Source organism: Vipera ursinii (assembly GCF_947247035.1).
Source record: "Vipera ursinii genome assembly, chromosome: 1".
NCBI classification, from domain to species: Eukaryota; Metazoa; Chordata; class Lepidosauria; order Squamata; family Viperidae; genus Vipera; species Vipera ursinii.
In genome coordinates, this window is record NC_139512.1 from 93,508,491 (window position 1) to 93,531,372 (window position 22,882).

The following is a 22,882-nucleotide window of genomic DNA, read 5'->3' on the forward strand; positions in this document are numbered from 1 at the left end:
AGTTCTCCACACTACTTGATCTAACTGTGGATGCGATGCATGACTCAACATATATTTGTTCATACTGTTCCTGTTGGTCAATTACAACAATCCCAGCTGGGTTGCTTCACCTGGAAATTTCATTTGACCTCTCCACACGAATGGGAATTCCATCAATAAATAGAATATGCAATACCTGTTGTTGAGAAGGATAAAGGTAATAATGAGAGAAAATGCTCATCCCAGGGTTAATTTAGTATGTGCTGCTATAAATTATGTATGCAAATGATTTCTGGTTCTAATTTTTTTAACTTTGTGAAATATGTCACAATACATATTGAATGCATACATGTATGCACCATCATGCAATTCACATTGGAATAAGCAATATTGTGTGAAGAAAAGAAAAAAGAGTAAAAAGTGGGGGGGAATAAATTAAAGGTAGAAAATAAGAAAAAAGGAGAAAATAAGAGAAAATGAGGTCTAATTTAAATCTGGTATGTAGCAACACCATTCGCTATATATTCCAGCATTTTTCTGTTCTTACCAACATCCACGATCTCACCAAATCCATGCAGCAATTCATATATTGCTTCTTAAGTTCTAGCCTCTCTTTCTGAGATCATCTTATACTGATCTTCTAGAATTATTATTAAAATTGTTTATTGTTATAACCATACACATTAAAGCCTAACTGATTCTGACTTGTAAAACTGAAGATTAGACTTAATATGTTTCTGTCGATATTGAAACACCATAAGCATAGTCATTCTTCCTATTGAATCTTACATAATGAAGTTCCAAAGAGCCTTTGTCCAGTGGGAATAATTTATGTTTTTATTTTCTTTCAATTACTTATTTCCATTTTAAATTAAATGTTCCTTTTGAAAGTCTCTGACTCCTTATCATATCGTATGGATGAATTGTTGTTAATAAACACAAACCCAAGTACCAAGAAATAGCAAGCATTGTGTTCCTTTGAATTCTAACTTGTATACAGTATCACAAAAGTGAGAGTATTCTTCGTATTGCTTCATGCCTACTTCTGGTGGGAAGTAAATCATGTTATCAGTAATAAAATAAAAGTAGAGACAATGCACTTAGGTTAGAATACTGGTTTGGTAACTGAAGGGAAGTTATCTTCATTCGGTCAAATTGTATTGAGTTTTACTCTTCTGAATAAAAAACTGAACATTCATTATCAGTGCAAACTGAAATTGAAACAATTTGTTTTTTTTTTTGTTTTGGGAACAAAATGAAACCTGTGATTTAATCCTGTACATATGTATCAAAATTAGGCCATATTGACTTCATTGGGAATTACATATGAGGGTCTGGGAATACATTGAAATCACTAGAGGATAATTCCCATGTTAGAGAATAATCCCCAGGCACACAGTAGGATTAATGTCTAAATATACTGTACATCTTTTGAATTGTATTGTAAAGGACTTATCTTGGCCTTATGGAATTAGTTTCATATGAAGTTTTGCTCAACTCAACAGCATCCTGTACTTTTTTTTTTTAACCAATTTGGATCTCAGGCTTGACTGTGAACTTTGAAAGAACTTGAGAGAAAAAAATAAAGTTGAGTGGAAAATAGCAGAATTTTGTAGAGAAATATATGACATATGCTTAATAATTTGAGAAACAGTTAAGAGTTGGGGAACCATTCAAATGTTTCGGTCATTGGCTGGGAGAAGCAGAGCTATATTTGAAATGAGTAATATTTAAATAAAAATTCATTATAGTTCTCACTCTTTTTGTCCCCTCTGTCCTCTTCCCTCTCCCCCCCTCTCTTCCTTCCTCTCTCCCCTCCCCTCCCCCACTGAAAATCTCCTGCCACAGCGATTGCATTTGCCTCCAGACTTGTCAGCCACAGTGAGCCGCACAAGCAAACAGGATCTGGCAGTCTCTGCCAAATTGCTGAGCACAGAATGTAGTGCGATGGCCATGGGCAAGAAGCACCTGGACTTCTAGTGATTTCAACTTAGCAGCTTCACTCCAATTTATATGACACTCTAATTATGACTGTTAATGACTTTCGTAAATATTTTTCTTCATCGTTGTGACCCAGCAGTCCTTCAAGGAAAAAAAAATGTAACTTGCAAGCTTCGTATCTTTCCATTCTGTTATTTTTATGTTCACAGGTGTGGTGTTTTGACAGTAAACAAATGCATTCTGTATGGTGAGAACATTTTAAAACTAAACTGCCCTTTGGAAAAATTAATTTCTATTGTCAAAAACTTGACTTCTGTTATAGGTAAAATTCAAGATAGCAAAAGAATTTTAAATGTTTACCGGAACTACTGTTTTTGTAAATCAATATTACATTAAATAAAATAAAAAATTATTTCGGGTAAGTTATTTTGATATCAAAAGGGGTATCTCAAAAAATATTATTCAATAAAATATGACAAATTCTTTTATATAATTGTGTACAAGTTGTTCTGCACCAGTGTTATTACCTATAACTTAGTGAAGTTGTTTTATTGTGAACATTCACATTAAATAATGAGATTATCAGATAGGCTCATAAATATATTAAAATGCATGAATGAAATTTACAAAACACCTAGACTTTTTTTAATGAAATTCAAAATTGTAATAATAATCCTAAATAACTGATGCCATCCTAATGAAATTATGTCAACAGAGTAAAATTCAGTCTGACAGCTACATTAAAATTAAAAATCAAAGAGAGTGAAATGGAGCTTGGAAAAACAGAGATCAGAGAATGTATATGGTGCAATAAAAATAAAATGGAACCTTTCATACTTGTGAGTGTGACTGGTGGGTTTATGTGTTGTACACATATGCATATTGTTTGTAAGCTGCCCAGGGTTATGAAACATAAGATGGGTAATTATATATATATAAATATGCACACGGGCGCACACACACACAAATGCACCTTAAACATATTCATATTTCCCATGCATGAAATGAAAGTACAAACTATATAAATATGAAAAAATGTATTTATTGACAATAAAACCTGCATATTTATATAGAAGTAATGTACCAAAGGGATTATTTGGTGAACATCAGGAAACAGGGACCCTGCAGATTCATTTTAGATGGTATCTGGTGTTAAGACTATTAGGATCTTATTTTAAATCATTTCTCTATAATTTCCACCGTGTTCACTTTGGATAGTTCAGATCATACTTCAGATTGTAATTTTATAGATATAAAAGCAATGTGTCTCTTAAAAAAAAACTTAAAACACTGACTATAATAATGTTAATGTATTTTGATTGGAATGAAATTAAAGTGTTGGTTAAGCAATCGACTTTATAATGCTGTAAGTAAAATGGCACACTTCAACAATTGCTTAATATGAATGTCAATCATTTTTTAAAAAATCTACTGTACTATAAACACATAGTGTATGCAATTTTATTCTGAATTAGAATAATTGAAACAATGTCAGCTATTGCTAGGATGTCAAATCTATCCATCATATCTTGTCATTACCAGTTTATTTTTCTGATCATAATTCTGACACGTTGCAGTATTTTGAATTAAATGCAAATACAGCTAGTTATTTAATTTTTAAATGGGACGCACATAAGTCCTATACTCATGTCTATAATTTTACATATGCATCTTATCTTGAAACCTATATAAAAAATAAAATGGAAATTCTTTAATTAGCACTCATATCAGTGTAGAGAGATATAAGCTTAACCTAAATAATATCAGAGAGATCTGAATTTGCTTTAATATATGTACACCAAAATTGGGGAAATGATGGCAGATCTGCCAAGTAATTTCAAAGAAAAACAATGAAAGCTTTATTATACCTTTTAAAGATATGAAAAATTACTTCCTCTGAAAATATAAGACTCCACTGTCTTAAATTGTACTCAAAGCTGTATAGTCAGTCTGTATTTTATGAAAGTAGACTTTTTGTTGTTAAAATAATCTCTCACAATTGAATTTTTACAAGAATAGCCCCTTTGATTATTAATGATATTAAAACTGTGGTCTTAATTTTGAGCAATGATAAAGTACCTGGACATAATGGATTTCCTGATGAATGATACAAAGTATTTTCTGACACAGCTGTTTTTAAACTTACATTGATTGAATATGTGCCATCAAGTTGTTCGTGTATCCTGGAGGCCGCATAGACTTTCTATCCCTAATCTGGAACTTCAGCAACTGCTCATTGCCACTTTGAGGCCATCCATCTTGCTGGTCATTCCTTTTTCTTTTCTTCCACCTTTCCCAGCATTAGTCATATTACTTTTTATATAATAATATTTTGGAAGAAGACATTTTGTTACTATTTTTAGTGAACCTTGCCAGGCAAACATTAATAAGAGTTCTAGCAAAAGGCATTTATCTTTAGTGATCAAGAATGATTAGGTTAGGTTTTTTAAGGATTGACATGGAACAGACAATATATTATTTACAGTAAATCAGATTGATATGAATAACGATAGAGAATATCAAGCTGTGATTATATCACTGAAAGCTGGAAAAGCCTTTGGCAAAAATTTTCAGCAACGTATGTTCAGTATTCTAGCTAATTTAAGATTCTGAAGATCTGTATTCAAATGTACCTTCTTCATTTTAATCCATTTTTATTGATAAAGGCACTAGACAAGGATGCCCATTTCCTCCTTTTATTTTAAATAGGTGTTGGAAATCAGTAGCATGTTATATTAACAAGATGACAATATTTAATGTTTATAGGATAACTAGCTAGTGTTATATGCTGATGATAATATTTATGTCCATACTTCATGTCTCCTTTCCAGTTCTGATATATTGGATTATTATTTTTTTGAAAAATAGCAAGATTCTGAACTACTCCAATAAACAACCATCCGATATAGCCCAAGTTAGAATTGCCAATGAGTAAAATTATCTTCCAGCTTCAAGCTTTTGAATCAATCAATCAGAATAGAGCTGGAAGGGACCTTGGAGGTCTTCTAGTTCAACCCCCTGCTCAAGCAGAAGACCTGATATCATTTCAGACAAGTGACTGACCAGTCTCTTCTTAAAAACCTCCAGTGATGAAGCACCCACAACTTCTGAAGGCAAGCTGTTCTACTGATTAATTGTTCTCACTGTTAGGAAGTTACCCCTTAATTCCAGGCTGCTTCTCTCTTTGATTAGTTTCAGTTCATTGTTTCTTGTCCTGCCTTCTCGTGCTTTGGAAAATAAGTTGACCCCCTCCTCTTTGTGGCAGCCCCTCAAATACTGGAATACTGTTATCATGTGACCCTGAGTCCTTCTTTTCTCTAGTCTAGCCAAACCCCAATCCTGCAACCGTTCCTCATATGTTTAAATCTCCAGGTCTTTAATCATCTTAGTTGTTCTTTGCACTTTTTCCAAATTCTCAACATCTTTTCTGTATTTTTTTATGTATTGTATTTGTAATCGATATGTTAACTATCTCAGGGTCTTTATCTTTTATGACAATTCACAGGTAATTACTCTAAATATCAATAAAAATATAAATAGGTCTATTTTGATCTCTATATCTGGCAAACATTAACCCCTGGGGCATGTTTAATGACTCATCAAACAGCACTCAGCTATTTAAAAAAGTCTTTGGACCAAATGGTACCTTCTACCTGCTATGGTTGAAATGAAATTAGAATTTATTTTCAGGATACTGTTCTTCCTTCTGACCTTGCAGACAAGCAAGGATCAGTTCGATTCCCCACTTACATAAATCTGTCAGACCCAAAGGATCTGTTTCTGCCTTCCCTGATCTTTTCTTTACTGGGAAGAAAGTAGTAGTCAACATGAACAAAGGCAGAATGAAATTGACTAGATGCCTCAGAAATTCCGCTCCATCTAACTGAAAAGTAGAGAAAGTTGCAACAAAGTATCTGGGTTATATGTGTCTAAATCCAGCAATGTTACTCTAAAAAAACATTTTCCTGTATATGATCCCAAGAGCCTGAGAGTGAATCAGTACCTAGAACATTCTACTCTGCTATTCAAAACTCTTACAAAATGTCTTGTCTTTTGTTCTTTATTCCTCACCTTGCAAAGCTGGAACTCAATGATTGTTGAATAAAAGGTTACTTCCCTTCAATCTTGTTCTCCATTATTTCTAATTTTTCCACCACACTGCCTCCCTGCCTTTCCATACAGTGTCTGGGTTGCCTAACTGAATGTAGATTACAAACTGACTATTCTTGAATCTTGCTTTAACTAGTGATTTGTCTCTCTAGATTTTTAGGTTTGGGGAAAATATGCATTAATACTTGTATTTTTTCCTTTGATATGCTTAAAGTGAAAGGATGAATTTGCGGTTTGCTTTGGTATATATTTCAACTGCAAAGTTATATTTGGGCTTGAAGCAAAAGTTATCTTAAGATATCACAAAATGATATTTATCAATGTAGATCTGTGGCATTTTGGATACATCTGATTTACTACAAGTGATTATTAAAGTCTATAGCATAAAAATACTCCTACAATTACTATTTATAACATTCTGTTGATAATGAATCAATTTAATATGCAAACTATAACGACTGAATGGAAGAAAATGTAAGATTTTGTTTTGCTGGACAGCAGGAGGAGGTGTTTACATCAGTTGCAAAACTTCAGTAGGTATTATACTAACCTACCCATCACAAGACTCCTACTGATGACTCATACCTGACCCATCACAAGACCCATTACAAGACCCTTACTTGACACACCCACATATGACTCAGCACAAGACCCTCACTTGGCACACCCACACCTTACCCATCACAAGACCTACTGCCCACACAAAGCCCTTATAAACAGAAGAATACTGACACTGACATCCCCTAAACTCTTCTGGAGATGTTACCTAGCCTGGTAACGAAACATTCGAAAACCAACCCGCAAGCTCAGAGAACGAACCTTCACCTTCATCCTTCACCCGAGCTACAGATATTTGCCACTATATTATACTGTGTCTTAACCAACAAAAAATACTACAATATTTATAGACACTCCATGGGGTTTATATATAAAAGGCTTGATCTAGGCTTTTAAACGTATTCTTTTAAACATCTCATCTCCCTGTGATGAAATTGGCCCCATTCTTCATATCCTTTAGGAAGGAAGTCCCTTAAAATATGGCTTTGTCAACAGGCCAGGAGATCTCAAGGAGGTGACAATTTGATGAAATGGCTGCACAGGTTTTGACATTAATTCCCTCCATGTTCTTATTAATGCTGGTTTCTTTTAAGTGGAGTTTTTAACTACAATTTTTATGATGGTTTTTATTGTAATCTCAAAGGTACTTTTTCAGGAAGCAACTGGACTTCCTTGTTTTTCTTTGAAGATGTTTTGCTTCTCATCCAAGAAGCTTCTTCAGCTCTGATTGGATGGTGGGGAATGGAAGGATTTATATTTCTTGCAGACAGCTGGAATATAAACCCTTCCATTCCCCACCATCCAGTCAGAGATGAAGAAGCTTCTTAGATGAGAAGTTAAATGTCTTTAAAGAAAAACAAGAAAGTCCAGTTGTCTCCTGAAAAAGCACCTTTGGGACAAGCTTGACCTGGATGACTGAGAATCTCCAGAGAGTTTTTATTGTAAGTTGCCTCCACTTTACTGTTGATAATGATAATAATAGTTGGAAGGGACCTTGGAGGTCTTCTAGTCCAACCCCCCACTCAGGCAGGAAACCCTATACCATTTCAGACAAATGGCTGGCCAGTCTCTTCTTAAAAACTTGCACTGTTGGAGCATTCACCGCTTCTGGAGGCAGGTTGTTCCACTGGTTAATTGTTCTGTCAGGCTGTAAAAATTTGATAGATAGAAGGATAGAGATAGACAGACAGAAAGATTAATGTTTGAAGATGTGATAAATGCTTCATTTAAACATGTTTGTACAGTGCATTACATTTGTTCCAGTTGTAATAAATATGACATGTATTAAATCAACTTTGAAAAAAAATACTGTTTTCAGATATTTGTGTCTTTTGGATTATATTCCTATTTCATAGAAATGTATTGATTCTCTTGGTCCTACTTATAGTTAATAACCATATTCTTCAGCACTGGAAAATAAATATATGGCCCCAACTATTCCGTGATTTGAAAGGATTTCAGCTGCAGGAGTAAATTAGATGAGGCTGATTAACTGAATGTCTTTCAATCAGGGTTCAGGCATGGACATTGCTTTGGTCATGCTGGCTGAATTCTTGTTTAGACTTTTTATACCTTTTAACTACCGTTATTCTAATCAGTCCTCGTATAACCTTTTAACTACTTTATTGTAAACCTAGAGGAGTCATTGCAAGTGTGGTATTCAATAAAAATGAATAATACAGTTCTACACTAAAGACACAATTTAAGATTATAATATTCTCCGTTAAACCTGATTATCTGCAAGACCCCTTCTCCTACTAGGAACTTGTCTAATTGTTGTACTAAAAAGAGCAGAGGTTCTTCTGATGATCCCTTAGATATCTGAAGCTTGGTTTTTAGTATGGAGAAAAGGGCATTCTTCCATGTAGCTCCCAGACTGTAGAGCATACTCCTTACTCCTATTCTCCCAGTATTTAGGTGGTTGGCAAAACCACTTTTCTTTTCCCAAGCTTTTAATTTTTAATGCCTTTAACAATTCATTTTAATGTTGGTTATTGTAATTGCATCAGTTTTATTTTTATAATTTGCTTTTTTTTTAACATAAGCCATCCTGAAAGCTGAAATAAATAGAAATGGATATAAATTCAATGTTATTTTAAATGCCATACACAGTAATTTTGAGATAATAAATTCAGGAGACGTGTGTCAGTAAGTCCTAGGTGCTTTTTTGTAACAGAAAAGTCATTGTTCAATCAATCAATCAATCAGAATAGAGCTGGAAGGGACATTGAAGGTCTTCTAGTCCAACCCCCTGCTCAAGCAGGAGACCTTGTAGCATTTCAGACAAGTGACTGTCCAGTCTCTTCTTAAAAACCTCCAGTGATGAAGCACTCACAACCTCTGAAGGCAAGCTGTTCCACTGGTTAATTGTCCTCATGGTTAGGAAGTTTCTCCTTAATTGCAGGTGATTCTCTCCTTGATTAGTTTCCATCTATTGTTCCTTGTCCTGCCTACAGATGCTTTGGTAAATAAGTTGACCCCCTCCTCTTTGTGGCAACCTCTCAAATACTGGAAATACTGTTATCATGTCCCCCTGAGTCCTTCTTTTCTCTAGACTAGTCAAACCCAAATCCTGCAACTGTTCTTCATATGCTTTAGTCTCTTGTTCCTTTAACAAGAGTTTTTAAGATACTGTCTAAACATGAATGTTATTATTCATGTACATGATACATTTTTTAAAAAAAAATCAATCATATATTTAGATTGGGACATGCAATCCAATAGTTTTCTGATACTTTAACACAAATGGCCATGCTAGCTAGAGCTAATCAGAAATTAAGTTGCAAAATAAATAAATGTTATATAATTTCAGTTTTATTAATCCCAAAATAGTGCAAAATGTACTGTATACATCACAGTTCCAAAACATTTCAACAAAATGTGAAGTAGAAGATGGAAGATTATTTTTTCCGGGTCTCTCTCTTACTTTAACAATACAATAAAAATGTATGTTTAATTAGAAGTAAATCTCTTCATGGTACTTCATTGTAAAAGACTGCAGGAAGGCAAAACCAAAACAATAAAGGGTCATGTGATATGTTAAAAGCTACCAAATTTATAAAAAATATATATAAATAACTTCTTGGACTTCATGTTGGTCATCTATTTAATCAAATATATATGTATTACCTGAAATGAGACATATGTGCAATATATATATATATATATGCTTTCTGGAAACTTATAGCAAATTCAAGGCATCTCCTTAATCAGTTTAATCTCTGTAAAGCTGCAAAGATTAACCGTGTTGACAACCTTCAGGATGATCAAATGTGTTCTAACCACAACAAGGGACTAACAGAAATATCTCCACTTTCAGACCATTAATCAGCTACTCAAAAGTAACAATTAAATCCCATGTATGGTCACCTGTATGGCTTGGGCTGGCAGTCATTTGGAACAAAATCAGGAAAACCTGAGCCATTACAGTTTGCAGCACGGAAATTGAATATCTGCCACCAGCCCTGGTCAACTCGCTGAAATAGTAGTACTGCTGGACAAGTTTTACAGCAATGGCAATTTGTCCATTGAACCTAACTTCAAGCCTCACTTCCATTCATCTGTCGATCATGGCATCTGGTTTCTTCTAAGGGGGTCTTAAGAAATCATCACCATTCCCCCTCCCTGTCTTTGGTGACATGGCTGTTTATTTGTTTTCTTTCAAAAAGAAATGCAGCTGCCTTTGTTATTCGTGATTATCCTATGATAATCCCATGATAATCTGCTGGAGGCAGTGCTACAGCCTATCTCAGGGGGTGTCAGCTCTCCCGGGTAACCCAGACAGGCATCATGAGTAGATGAGCTAATTCTACTTTATTATAATGCAACATTAACAGGATCTTGCAAATCTGAAGGTGCCAACTTCCTGCTGCCATTTTTAACCCTCTGATAAATTGGAGCCGGTTCTTCCTAAATATCTTCCTCTGATTGTTGTTAAGTCTTTGGGGACTCTTTTTTTTCATGTCTGGTTTTTCTAGGCAACATCTCTTTGCTTCATCTTCCTCATCCACTCTAGATGCCATGTGCTAAATAAATGAATAAATAAATTGCAGGAGGTCATCATTCTACACAACTATTGTCCAGTCTCCAATATTCCCTTTGGGGGAAAGAGTATGCAAAAGGCTGATGGATACCAGCTATAGAGAATCTTGGAGTAAATGGATTATTTGGCTTCTTTCAAATGGATTTCTTACTGGGGCATAGTACAGAAACAGCATTGGGCATACTCCATCTTTGCCAGAATCAGGACAGGGTGATACAGCCATCCTTGTGGACGAGCTGTGGAAGATGGGAGAAGGAGGCACTGTGTTACTGCAGTTTGCCTCTTTAATCAGTTGTTGGGCCCACTCAGTATTAATGAAGGGGGAGGGTCCTCATTTAAGGAGTGCTTAACGCGGCACTCTCCCCTTTCTGTTTAACATCAACATGAAAATTGTTGAGTCAGAATATTCATTGGTTTGGACTACAGTATTATCAGCACACTGTATTATATCTCAACCACATGCTGTGTGGCTGTTCTAGATGAAGCAGAACAGACTTCAGCTCAATCCTGACAAAATTAAGTTACTGTAACTGCTTGAGCCAGCTGTGGTTGGGGATGTTTTTATTATTGGTCTTAGGTGGGAAAGCATTTCCCCATGTTATACAAATTGAGGATCCTCCTGGATTTTCAGCTACTGCTCAAAGAACAGATTGCAGCTGTGGCCAGGAGGGCTTTTTTTGCACCCGCTCATCTTATGCGCTAGTTGCACTCTTTCCTTGACCAGGAGGCCCTTCAGATGATCACTCATGCCCTAATCACCACATGATTGGACTATTACAATGTGTATCAAATGGGGCTACCCTTGAAGATTATCAAGAAGCTAGAGTTGGTTCAAAGTTCACAGTGACAGTGCAGGCAGTAACACACTTTTCATTATGCCAGTATGCAGCTGCTGTGCTAGATGCATTGCTTACCAGTTGGCTTCCAGGTACAATTCCTGTTGCTAGCCATCACATATAAAGTTGTTCATGGCATAGGCCTGGTTATCTGCCAAACTACCTATCTTCAAATGTTTCTGCCTGCCTGGTATGTTCCAGCACAGTGGGTACCCTGCAGCTGTTCTACAGTATTAACCACTGTCATCTTGAGGGACTGAAGACAAGTGCTGCCTATCGTAAGCCATGCTCTGAAACAGCAACTCCCCCAGAGATACAGACACCTCCCTCTCTGCTGAGATTCTGGAAAGAGCTTTGAGATCTGGCTCTGTTCCCAAGCCTGGGGTGAATGTATCAGGGGTGTGGCCTGTAGTGCGTTATTGTTATGGATGTTTTTACTGTTGTTGGATTTTGTAAGCCAGAAAGGTCACTGAGTACTCAGTGTGCAATCAGACAAATTTATAATAAGACAGCCTCCACCCCTGTCGTTGTCTAGGTTTGTCCTTTCCTCCTTGCTCAAATACAGACAGATGTGACTACCCATGGATCTGAGATTTAGCAACAGCTGCCCTGTGATCCAGTTTATGAATCCCACCTTACTAGATTCAAGACACTGTGGCTTTTAGCACAACAGAAAGGGTGATTGCTTGTGCCCACCCCAGTCTTACAGTGAATTTCTGTTACCTAAAGAAAATGAAGGGAAAGTCCTGATTTAATTCACATTCAAATATTACCTTTTACCATTTCAGGAAAGCAGAAACATAGTAATAATTTATAATACCTATAGATTCAAAAAAAATCCCAGGAAAACAATGCTGATTTTTTAAAAACGTGTAAATCCATCAATAGCTTGCCCAATTATTTCAAAACATTCTTCTTTTTTCCCCAACATTCTTCTTTGTTCATTTATGATCCAGGATGAGCTACAAGAAAACAGTCTTCCAGAATGGCATAAATAAAAGATGTCAAAGTAGACATTTCCAGAGAACCATAGAATAAGCAAAGACATTTAAGCCACTGGTCCCACTTCCTGCTGAGTTAAAAAAATCTAATTTAATGCATCCTTGACAATGGCTGTCCAGCCACTGCATGAAAACATCCAACAAGTGGATGCTCAACAATTTCTCTTGGTAAGTGGTTTCACTGTTGAAAAGCTAATAATTAGGGCTCCTCTTCCCCTGATATTTAAACAGAATCTGTCCTCTCTAGCTTCTGGGGTGACAAAACAACAATCCATGGTTTTCAGACCTGTGGCACTACTTCCAGTTCTTGAAGAAAACTGTACTATCTCCCCTTTGTTGGCTTTTATTTAGATTAGTCATGTTAATTTCTTAAACTCTCTTCACTGTAGTTCATTAACCATTCTTACTGCACTCTTTGAACTTGTCCTAAAATTTATGAATCTTTAATTTGTGGGATCTGACCACTGGAGGCTAGAGAAAAACTATCACAGGTAGTCCTCAGGTTACGATGGCAATTGGGACCAAAACTAAGCAGTGCAGTCCTAAAGTGCAAAATCATGTGACAATATTGCCTAGTGGCAGCAAACCCAGAAGTCCCAGGATGCTGTTCTAGCTCCAGAATTACACTGCTTGTTAAATAAGGATCTGATGTGACTATGTTACAGGATGAAGTGGAATTCCCAGACAAGCAAGCTTATGGACAACAGCTATAGGCATGTGAGCAGGTGGCAGATAGACAGGTGGGCAGGTGCCACCAATGGGCACTACAAAGAGCAGGCAGATTGGTATTATGGAGGGTAGGGGAGAGGGTGGGTGTGAGTCCTACAGAACATGGGTAGGCAGGAACAACTTACAACCTTCTTCCAGCTTCCCCATTGACTTTGCTTATGGAAAGCTGACAAGAATGGTCATTAATGGCAATGATGTGACCATGAGATGCTGCAACCACCACAACTTTGAGGACCAGTCGTAACTCCTCCTTTTCACCACCATCAATATTTGGAACAGTCATTGAACAAGTGGTCTTAATTGGAGGACTACCTGTGTTTAATATTTCTATTTACTCATGTCTGTTCATGCAAAAAGTACATTTGCCTCCTTCAGTTGCTATGTCCCCTTTTTACTCATTTTCACCCTTAGATTTGTTCCAAGATCCAGTTCACATGTATTATTGCCCAAGCCAAATAAGCACATTTTACACCTCTGCATTTAACTTATTTTTTCCCCCAAGTATGAACTGTGCTTTTGTCTCTGCTAAATTTCATTCTGTTACTTTCGGCCAACTTTACTAGCCTATCAAGATTATTTCTAATTTTGCTCCTGTGTTCTAGAATGCTAGCTATCCTGCCCAGTTTTGTCCATCAGGAATCTCTAGAAACAGTCCCTACATCTCTTCCTCCAAGGTAGCTTCTTTGGCACTCAGTTCAATATTGAATTCCAGTTGCCCTTATCTAGCAAAGTAATGAAGCAAAATCCAAGGCATTCCTTCTAACTGTAAGCTTTTGTTTAAAACATCATATATACTCTCTAGAAAATGCACCCTCCCCAAAGGCCTTTTTTTTCCCAGACAGATTCTGATTGCAGTTCTGCTAAGGCGTCTCTGTTTCAGTCTCCACAATGCTTGCAGAAAAGCAATATTTTCCTTTAAGAAAATAACAGGAAGAGATGCTTCTGCCTTCCCAATCAAAACAAATAAATGGAACAGAATGTGTGGCATTCTGAGGTGAAAGCTGACCCACTCTTGTTAGCCTGCCGCACAAAAGCAAACAAGAACAAAAGGAAGACAGTGTTAAGCGTCTGTCATAACATCACCCTGTAAAAAGAGCTTATCCCCAAATTAACACAAACCCCTGCAGGTGTTGCGCAGAGAAAATTAGATCACACAGTGTGTTTGGAAAAGGGCAAATCAATCTCTGGCATCTTTGGTAGCCATGATGGACATACATGATGTATGCTGTTCTATTTTAATTGATCTGTCCTTTTCCAATCACACCATGTTATTGGTGGCTAATTTAATTCCCTGAAGGTGTCAAAAGTCATTGCTGGACAACAGTAGTGGTAGAATCTGAAAACCAGCTACTGTCTGTATATTTATTTGCTTTTTACTATGCTGATTACTTGGGAAATACTGCAAAACATATACCAGAAAACCGCATTTGGACTTGATCGTATTAATTGGATAACATTTATAACTCTGCATTAAACATTTTTGATAGGGTATTAAAATAAAATGTAGTTCTTCAACTTTAAATTTCATTTTAAGAGAGTTTGTTCACCTGAAATTAGTACAGGATGTCCTAAAATAATGTTATTCTTTGCAAAAAATTTTTTAATCATACTAGTGAAATAAGTATACAAATCCTATCCTACATTTATAAGATCAAATAGCTTATGGGTTGGGTGTACTGAGCTCTCATTTTCAGATTATTTGGGAGAAATTCAAAATTTCAGGATAATTGAAACCTTGATTTTTACGTGACATTTTCAAGCAATATTTTCAAACGTCCTACTGTATTCAAATAACATTAGAGAATCACCATGTTTATGGTATAAAAATATATTTTTAGTAACTTTACATCTGGGTAGGGTCAAAAGAGTTGAGATGGCCATCGTGGAATCATACTATAAAAGCCCTGCCCTTTTGTATTTGTAAGCAATGTTGTGCATTTGCTAAAAGGCAGGATGATAATGTTGCGACTGCTATTTGCCTGTTTTGACATTTTCTCCTTTGACAATTTTGTTTTTTAAGGATGCATTCTTTCTCAATTCCTAACTGATTTAAATGAGATGGTTTCAACTCCATGTCTACTAACATAACATTTCACGAGCAGACTCATCTGCAAGAAATGCAGGGGGCGGGGGGGGGGGGAGCAGGGACACTGTTTATGAGCTCCCTTTTTCACTGCTACACTTACAGGCACTTCCCCCATTGCTCTGCAGAGCTCTCCGATCCAAGGAAGCAAATCTCGCGGTCATAGCAGACTGTGACATAAGGGAAGTCCAGTGCAAATGATCATTATATCTGTTCCGTTGAGCAAGAAAGAGTCCTTCCATTCAGAGAGACAGTTTCTGAATCCAGCCTCATGAATATATTGAAATAGTAAGGTCATTAGATGGATTTCCCTTCAATTACACTGTAAAAAAAATTATGAAAAAAATATACAGGAAATTGCCAAGAATAAGATTAGGTAAAGCGTCATTGACTTGTAACTAGCTTATGCAAAGCAGAACTGCAATTATGATTTGATTTTGAGAAAAATCAAGCAAATAAGGATCAATCGGTTTACAATTCATTCAAAAGAATTAGATTGATGGAATTAGTAAAGAATGCACAATTCTATGCATGTAAAAATTAATTAAAAAAATATTCTAATAAGGCTTGCTGAGATTGTCAAGAATTAATCATTCGTAATATTTTTGGGGGTAAACAAAAAAAACTACTAATGTACCTAAAGCATAATGTATTTAGAATTATTTATTTTTATCAGAATCATAATTAGGTTAAGAACACATAAACTGGAAATGCACATTGCTATTTTCTAGAACTACAACAGAAAAGGTCTAATGGGGGGATGGCTTTATAATGTTAATTTGCAAATATTTATTTTAAAATAGTCTTCTGAAGAGTATTTGCCTATCATACTCCTAATACAAAGTTCTTTTTAGCAACCATTTATTAAAATATGAAACTTGGTAAGTTTCTTGTAAATTCTACCAGATCAAGCAATGCACTTCTTCCCACCTGGATTTTAAACTACTGGAACTTGCCCAGTACACATGATGTGCTTGTTTCATTTTATAATATAGCATGGCCTTGAAAAAGTAAACAGTAAAGTAATTGGAATGAAAATTCATGCTATTTGTTGTGTTACATTCTTTATCTTTACTATTCCCTCTCAGTTAGAGATCTTTGTCTTGTCTTGTCTAGACAAGATTCTTCCAGCACAAAGCTGTGCACAACTCTGGTTCTCTAATGCAGTGTTTCTCAACCTTGATAGCTTTATGATGTGCAGACTTCAACTCCCAGAATTCCCCGGACAGTTGAAGCCTGCACATCATAAAGTTGCCAAGGTTGAGAATAGCAATAGCACTTAGACTTATATAATGCTTCACAATGCTTTACAGTCCAGTCTAAGTGGTTTACAGAGTCAGCATATTGCCCCCAACAATCTGGGTCCTCATTTTACCAACTTCAGAAGAATGGAAGGCTGAGTCAACCTTGAGCCGATGAGAATCAAGCTGCCAAACTGCAGGCAGCCAGCAGTCAGCAGAAGTAGCCTGCAGTACTGCATTCTAACCACTACACCACCATGGCACCACCATGCCAACACTGCTGGCTGAGGAATTCTGGGAGTTGAAGTCCACAAGTCATAAAAGGGCCAAGTTTGAAGACCCCTGCTCTAATGTGAACCAGGCCAGCAGAGCACATGAAACAGGACACCCATCTTCACCCCAGTGAGGAATGGGAACTAAAGCAGAACAGAGTCTGCTGTTCACCAACATGGGAAATGTACAACCAATCTTTCACATGACCGTTTTGGACTTTTGGAATGATGCCTCTGGCAAAAGAAACAAGTACCACTCAAAGATCAATTAAACTGTTGTGGCATTTGATTCACCCTGGAACAATAAGTGATTCAGGTGTAGCAGCAAGATATAAAGAAGCTAAAAGACAGAAGAACACAAGAAGAAGTACAAGCTCTTTAGGTATTTTTCATGATCCCTTCAATGAAAAACAATATTGAGGAGATTTCTAAGCACAGTCAAGAAGCTGTTCCAGAGGAGCCATCTAAAATTAACTATAAAATACTCTGACAGTACATCCTTAAGATCACTTAACACATTTTACCCTTTAACACATTGTGATAATCTATAATCAAGGTGGTTAAAAACTGTTTTTTTACATATTCATTGCCTGTTCAAATATAGCATACTGATTATTACAGTATAATTCTGTTGTAGGTGATGCAAAAGACAGAAGCAGAGGGCAGTAAGAGTAATTAATCTGGAATAAAACTGTGTGATCTTGTGATATGCCCTAGGACAGGATTTGACTCCATGTTAATACCACCTAAAAGAAGATAATTATTTTTTTTCTTCCTCCTCCTCCTCCTCTTCTTCATTTTCATCTTTCTTTTGGATAATTTAAAAAAAAACCTTCTTGATTAGAAAAAATATTCAAGAGGCTCTGTTTGTTTCTATGTAGCATAAAATGATGTTAATGGTAGAATATGCACATTCTCATTCATAGACACAAGGAAATTTTCTTCAGGTTGGTTTTTGGACCTTAAAAAAGTTAGTATGATTTTCTTGAAGACTAGCAATGCATCTATACTCATTCTCATAGAATTAAGTTCCAGAAGGGAATTTCGAGGTGTATAAATACACAGAAACACAACTTAAGACAGATTTCTCTTCAAACTTGTTGGCATTTCTTTGAATTGCTATGTATTATTGTTTTGCTCAGCATTAGCTGTCTAATCAATCATAGCCATCAATATTATTCTGTATATGAAATATCCTCTTGGTATAAATGGCATTAAAATAAATTGTCAGAAAAAACTTTTCAGTTTTAATCTGAATATACCTTTTTTAACTCAGCTCCTAAGCTGTGTTTTTCACTAAGTTTTCTAAAAATATATATTAAAAGTCACCATCCTCATTTCAGTTCATGTGGAACGTGCATGCTGTAACTAAAGCTGGGTTACACCCTCTTTCATCTACCATGGAAGCCGTTTGTCCTTTGGATGCTTTCATAGAACCAATAAACTAAAATCTGTTTTAGGGTTACTACATTTTTTCTAAATAATAGAATAATCTTTTTGATTCAGAAGTTACACTTGGAGGAGAAGGAGAGAATCTCCCTTATCTTTTACAAGGATTGCTTGAGGTGTTTCCTTAAGTTGCAGGCTTCCAGGGCATCATTTCTTTACACATCATCTGATTTCTTCTTTCTTGCAGTGTTATAAGTAACAGCTGGATCACAATGAACTTCCTTCATAGATGTAGGAATGTTTATATTCAAATTGCCAAAGATTAAAAGCTTTTGACTTTCACTGACTGGTCACAATCTACACTGTTGTCCTATGCTTATTACTTTTCTCTAATTGTTTCTTTATAATGCACCTTTTCACCCTTGTGCAATACATATGCAAAGGGCACTAAAATATTTGCCATTATAAATTCATGGCAAAATTATGTTAAGAAAGTGTGCTTTGTGAATACATGTAAGAATTCATTTCCTTAGAGAATTTTACTTAGAATTAAACATAGCCATTCAATAATTTAAAAAAAAAACAAACTCTAAAAATTTGCTGTCTTCCACCCAGATATTCCAATTTAATTGCATTAGCTTTAAACTAGATTTATTTGAAAATAAGTGTTTTCAGCATTGCAGCTTAACTGAAATAAGTAGAAAATGTTAGTCTTTTCTCTAAATTCAAATGTATCCAACATAAATTAAAATGTAGCTCTTATTTAAAAGTTATCTGTTTTCTCCTTATTAAATATTTCTTTATAGAATATTTCATTGCAATTTGGAAAATTATTATTATTGTTGTTATTGTTATTATAGCTGTCATACGTGATATTCCAGCAAACTGTTAACTTTTCAACTGAGATTCCAGAATAAGTTGTAAAATCTATAAAAATTACTTTTGAATGCTCATTTTCAATAAGCAAATGTTACTGGCAAAATACTTATTTGTGTGTGTGTGTGTGTGTGTGTAAAAAAAATAGTTAAACCCTAACAAGGAACAAAATTTGCCACACCACACTATTAGGTTAAAAATAAAATAGTATAATAAAGGAAATACAAAGGCTTTGGCATGGTTTTTACAATCAACAATGGTTAATTTTGATATGTCGTTGTGAACAACTTCAAAACACTTAAGTTTAAAACTCTTGCAAGCACTTTTAATTGATTAGGAATGAATTCTAGATGCACAAAATGATTGGACTGTGAACAGTAGTACAACTATAGCTAAGAACAATTAACTTTTGCTGACCAAAAAAGAAATGTTTGATGCATGAAAATGTGTGTAAAACATCTATAGAATATTCTTGTTGAATATAAATGAAATTAACTTTATTATAGAAATCATTCTGGGAGATTTCTAGGGAAGACAAATACTTACATTTTGACATAAAACAAATTGGATTATATCAGAGACACAATCTACCCTTTTCCTATCAAACTTTTCTTCTTTGAAGTTAACCCTATGTTTGCAAATAAGCATCATCTGTTTATAACCTTTGGAAATTTCAACAGATATTTTCCTTACAGAAATATACTCTGAATTGTTCCCGGTTGAATTATATGCAGTGAAATAATATAGACTTGGAGCATAGTCTGGAACCTATGAACAAATTGGTAGAAGTATTCAATATAGTTTGATAAAACTCTTAATTCATGGCAAAGGTTGTTGATCATGGCTTCCTTTTAAAAAAAAATTCATGACCAACACAAAAGCAAACATCCATTCAGTCTACATTGTTCTTTCATTATAACATATAAATGCCCATTTACAAATAATACACCAAAATGAATAAAAGTTTGGATACCAAAATGAAGATTTGTTCCAACTGATATAATTCCTTCGGTATACAAAGGTCCATGTTAAAGTCTTTCCTCATGTGTTACATCATAGGATGCTGTTGTAGTACAGAAGTATGTGGAAAGCCATTCTTCTTATAGAAATGCAGATCAACCTCCAACTGATGTCCATATAGCCATTTACAAAATCAGCCCACGGTTTACTGTAACCTTGGCCAGTACTGAGACATATCAGGTTCACTGCCAGGAACTTGAACAGGAACTGACACTCCAGGAGAAATTAGACCTTGAAGAAGGGGAAAAAAATGTGTTTGGGTGCATGTTTACAGATCAGTTGCTGGATAAATGATTAGATAGTTAGAGGGATAGAGGGAGAGGGAGAGGGAGAGAGAGAGGGAGAGAAAGAGAAAGAGAGAGAGACAGAAAGAGAGAGAGAGAGAGAGAGACAGAGAGAGAGAGAGAGACAGAGAGAGAGAGAGACAGAGAGAGAGAGAGAGAGACAGAGAGAGAGAGAGAGAGAGAGAGAGACAGAGAGAGAGAGAGAGAAATGACAAGAGACACTTTGGGAAATCCGTGAATAAGAACTGCAACTTAAGTGTTAGGTATTACGCATTCTCATATGCTCAGTGTGACCACTTCAAGCACTTCTATGCATGCACAGATATCTTTGTGAAATAACAAGTGGTTTTATTTTGGCACTGAATCTTGGCAGAAGTTCTATCCGTGTATGTAAATAAGTGCCCAGGTCATATATATTTTTCTCACTTTCCAAACATCCTTTCCAATGGTTTGCACAATAATTATTATAGTAATATAATTATGTCCATCTATTGGTTGAAAGATATCCAGCAGTACAACAGATATGCAGGATGGGACAAGGACTGGGAGAACTAAGGTAACATAACATTGTATTCAGTGCAATTCTGTAATAGATAAATATGAGCAAATTACATATCTGTTTTTTTCTTTATAGTACTCCTTTAAAAAGAGGCTAATAATTGAATAAATGAAACAGAGAAACTTCATGTAACAAGGAATGTGAATGATCAAAATCCACATAATGATATGCTAATATATACGGTAGCATATGAATTGTGTTTATTATTTATTTAGAATACAACACAAGCACAGCTTAGCAGTTTAGTTTATAATAATTAGGGAATAAGTCTCCCACTAACTAATGTAACTTTGAAACTTCAGCTAAGATAGGCAAAAATGTATTTGATTATTTATTAGAACAATAAAAGGATTGGATTACAAAATTCAATTACAATAGCCTTTTGGCTAAGATCAAGCATAGCATCTGTGCCTCAACTGATCTGAGCTTTATCTTCCTGAATTCCATAATATTTATCTCCTTCTCCACTATGGAGACAAAAGTGAATTAAATCTTGCCATAAGTCTATCTTAGTAATGTGTCATTACTGTACTATTATATTAAATATGATTATAAACATTGCACCTTTGTGCATCTTTTTATATTAAGATACCCTCCTCTCACCCAATTAGTAGAGAAAAACCAAAACCTATCAATTATTCTACATGGTTAAAGAAGTGCTGAACTACAGAATTTGTATTAATGTATAAATGACTTATACTATCAGTGAATTTCTAACAAAATAAGGGTTTCTTTTTCACCAGATTATTTTATTCATACTCTCCAATGATATCTAATTGGACTCTTAAACACTTATTTGTTATCTCCTCTTCTTTTGTTTAAGAGTTGATAACAAGTCATCAAGTTTTGCACAAAGGAATCAAAATTCCAATTCATGGGTAAGCACTCCTATAAAGTATCTCTGATGAAGATACCAATGGTTGGTTACTCACCTGTTGAAGTGGTTCCAGAAGTGCCCATTGGCTGGCTGTTCATATGTGTCTGCATATGAGGAGGGGTGTATGTATCATAGCTCCTCCCATTTACTGATGGACTTGTGGGCAACATGCAAGAATAAGAGGAAGTCTGGCTGGGTACTGGGGGCTGTGGGTAAAAAGACCAATATAATGTTCATTACTTTAAACATCATTTTATCTTTCCTTCTTTTTTTTTAACAGATGGTGCAAATGTAATCTTCACAAACTCATGCAACATTCATATTAACTGATTGGTTCCACTATGTTGGATGAGCTTTAGGTTGCAACAGGGAAGACTGGTGCCCAGTTGCATTTTCTAGCATACAGAGGTTGGCTCTGTTTGCCAACACAACTGACTCAACGTCCCCCCAGGGCAATAAACTCTCCCCCATGTGCCAGCAGCCACTGACATGCATCAATAAGGCAGCCATGTGAAGGCCATTTTTAAGTCCTCCCACTCACACCATAAAGCAGGCTTAGAGTTCGTTTCCCCCCCATTAGAAAAAAATAATGGGAGGGGGAAACATTGATGGCCTAATTAGGTTCAGTGCCACTGTGGATGGAGTCAGAGGGAGGGCTTTCCCATGCTGACCCCTTTTTTCCATTCACCGCCAACCCTACCCCATTTGTGAAGGTCTCAGAGGGTGAAAAGTAGAAAGGAAACAGTGACACAATGCCTAGAAAAGCTGCATTTCGGCAAGGCGCTTCTGCAGCTTTGTGTCTGTTTCAGAGACAAAGGGTTACTTCTCTGTTAACCCTTTCAAACCCTGTTTTCATGGAATGATTGACTGGGAGAGGGGAGATTAGTTCATCCTAAATCTTTTTAGGTTAATTTTCCAGGTTAGTTGACAAGCTTATGATGATGGCACAGCCCAGCTTCTGCCCAATTAAATATATCATGGAAACAGACCGTTGCATGCTTTCATTTAAATTTTGGACACTGCTTTCCTATGTACGGATGAAGTCCACTCCACCTCTATTTTCATAAATTGGAAAAATACAGCTG

General features: G+C 35.8%; 2 protein-coding genes across 12 annotated transcripts in view; one reads left to right on the plus strand and one right to left on the minus strand.

The window, feature by feature from the left end:
- ELP4 (elongator acetyltransferase complex subunit 4) overlaps positions 1–3,343 on the plus strand; it is a 145,234-nt gene extending 141,891 nt beyond the window's left edge. For 2 of the 3 annotated variants that reach the window (XM_083349166.1, XM_083349169.1), the window contains one exon: positions 1,828–3,343. In XM_083349166.1, the coding sequence (XP_083205292.1) occupies positions 1,828–1,959 (132 nt within the window). In that variant the 3' untranslated portion in view covers positions 1,960–3,343. Of the gene's footprint in view, positions 197–1,827 lie in introns of all 3 variants that reach the window. The other variant, XM_083349167.1, reaches the window with a different exon arrangement.
- Positions 3,344–19,284: 15,941 nt separating this feature from the next.
- The window catches only part of PAX6 (paired box 6), a 45,271-nt gene continuing 41,673 nt past the window's right edge, over positions 19,285–22,882 (minus strand). For all 9 annotated transcript variants that reach the window (XM_083350148.1, XM_083350152.1, XM_083350150.1 and 6 more), the window contains 2 exons: positions 21,853–22,003; positions 19,285–20,308 (listed from right to left, as the gene is read on the minus strand). In XM_083350148.1, coding sequence (XP_083206274.1) covers positions 20,223–20,308; positions 21,853–22,003 — 237 coding nt within the window. In that variant the 3' untranslated portion in view covers positions 19,285–20,222. The remainder of the gene's footprint in view (positions 20,309–21,852; positions 22,004–22,882) is intronic.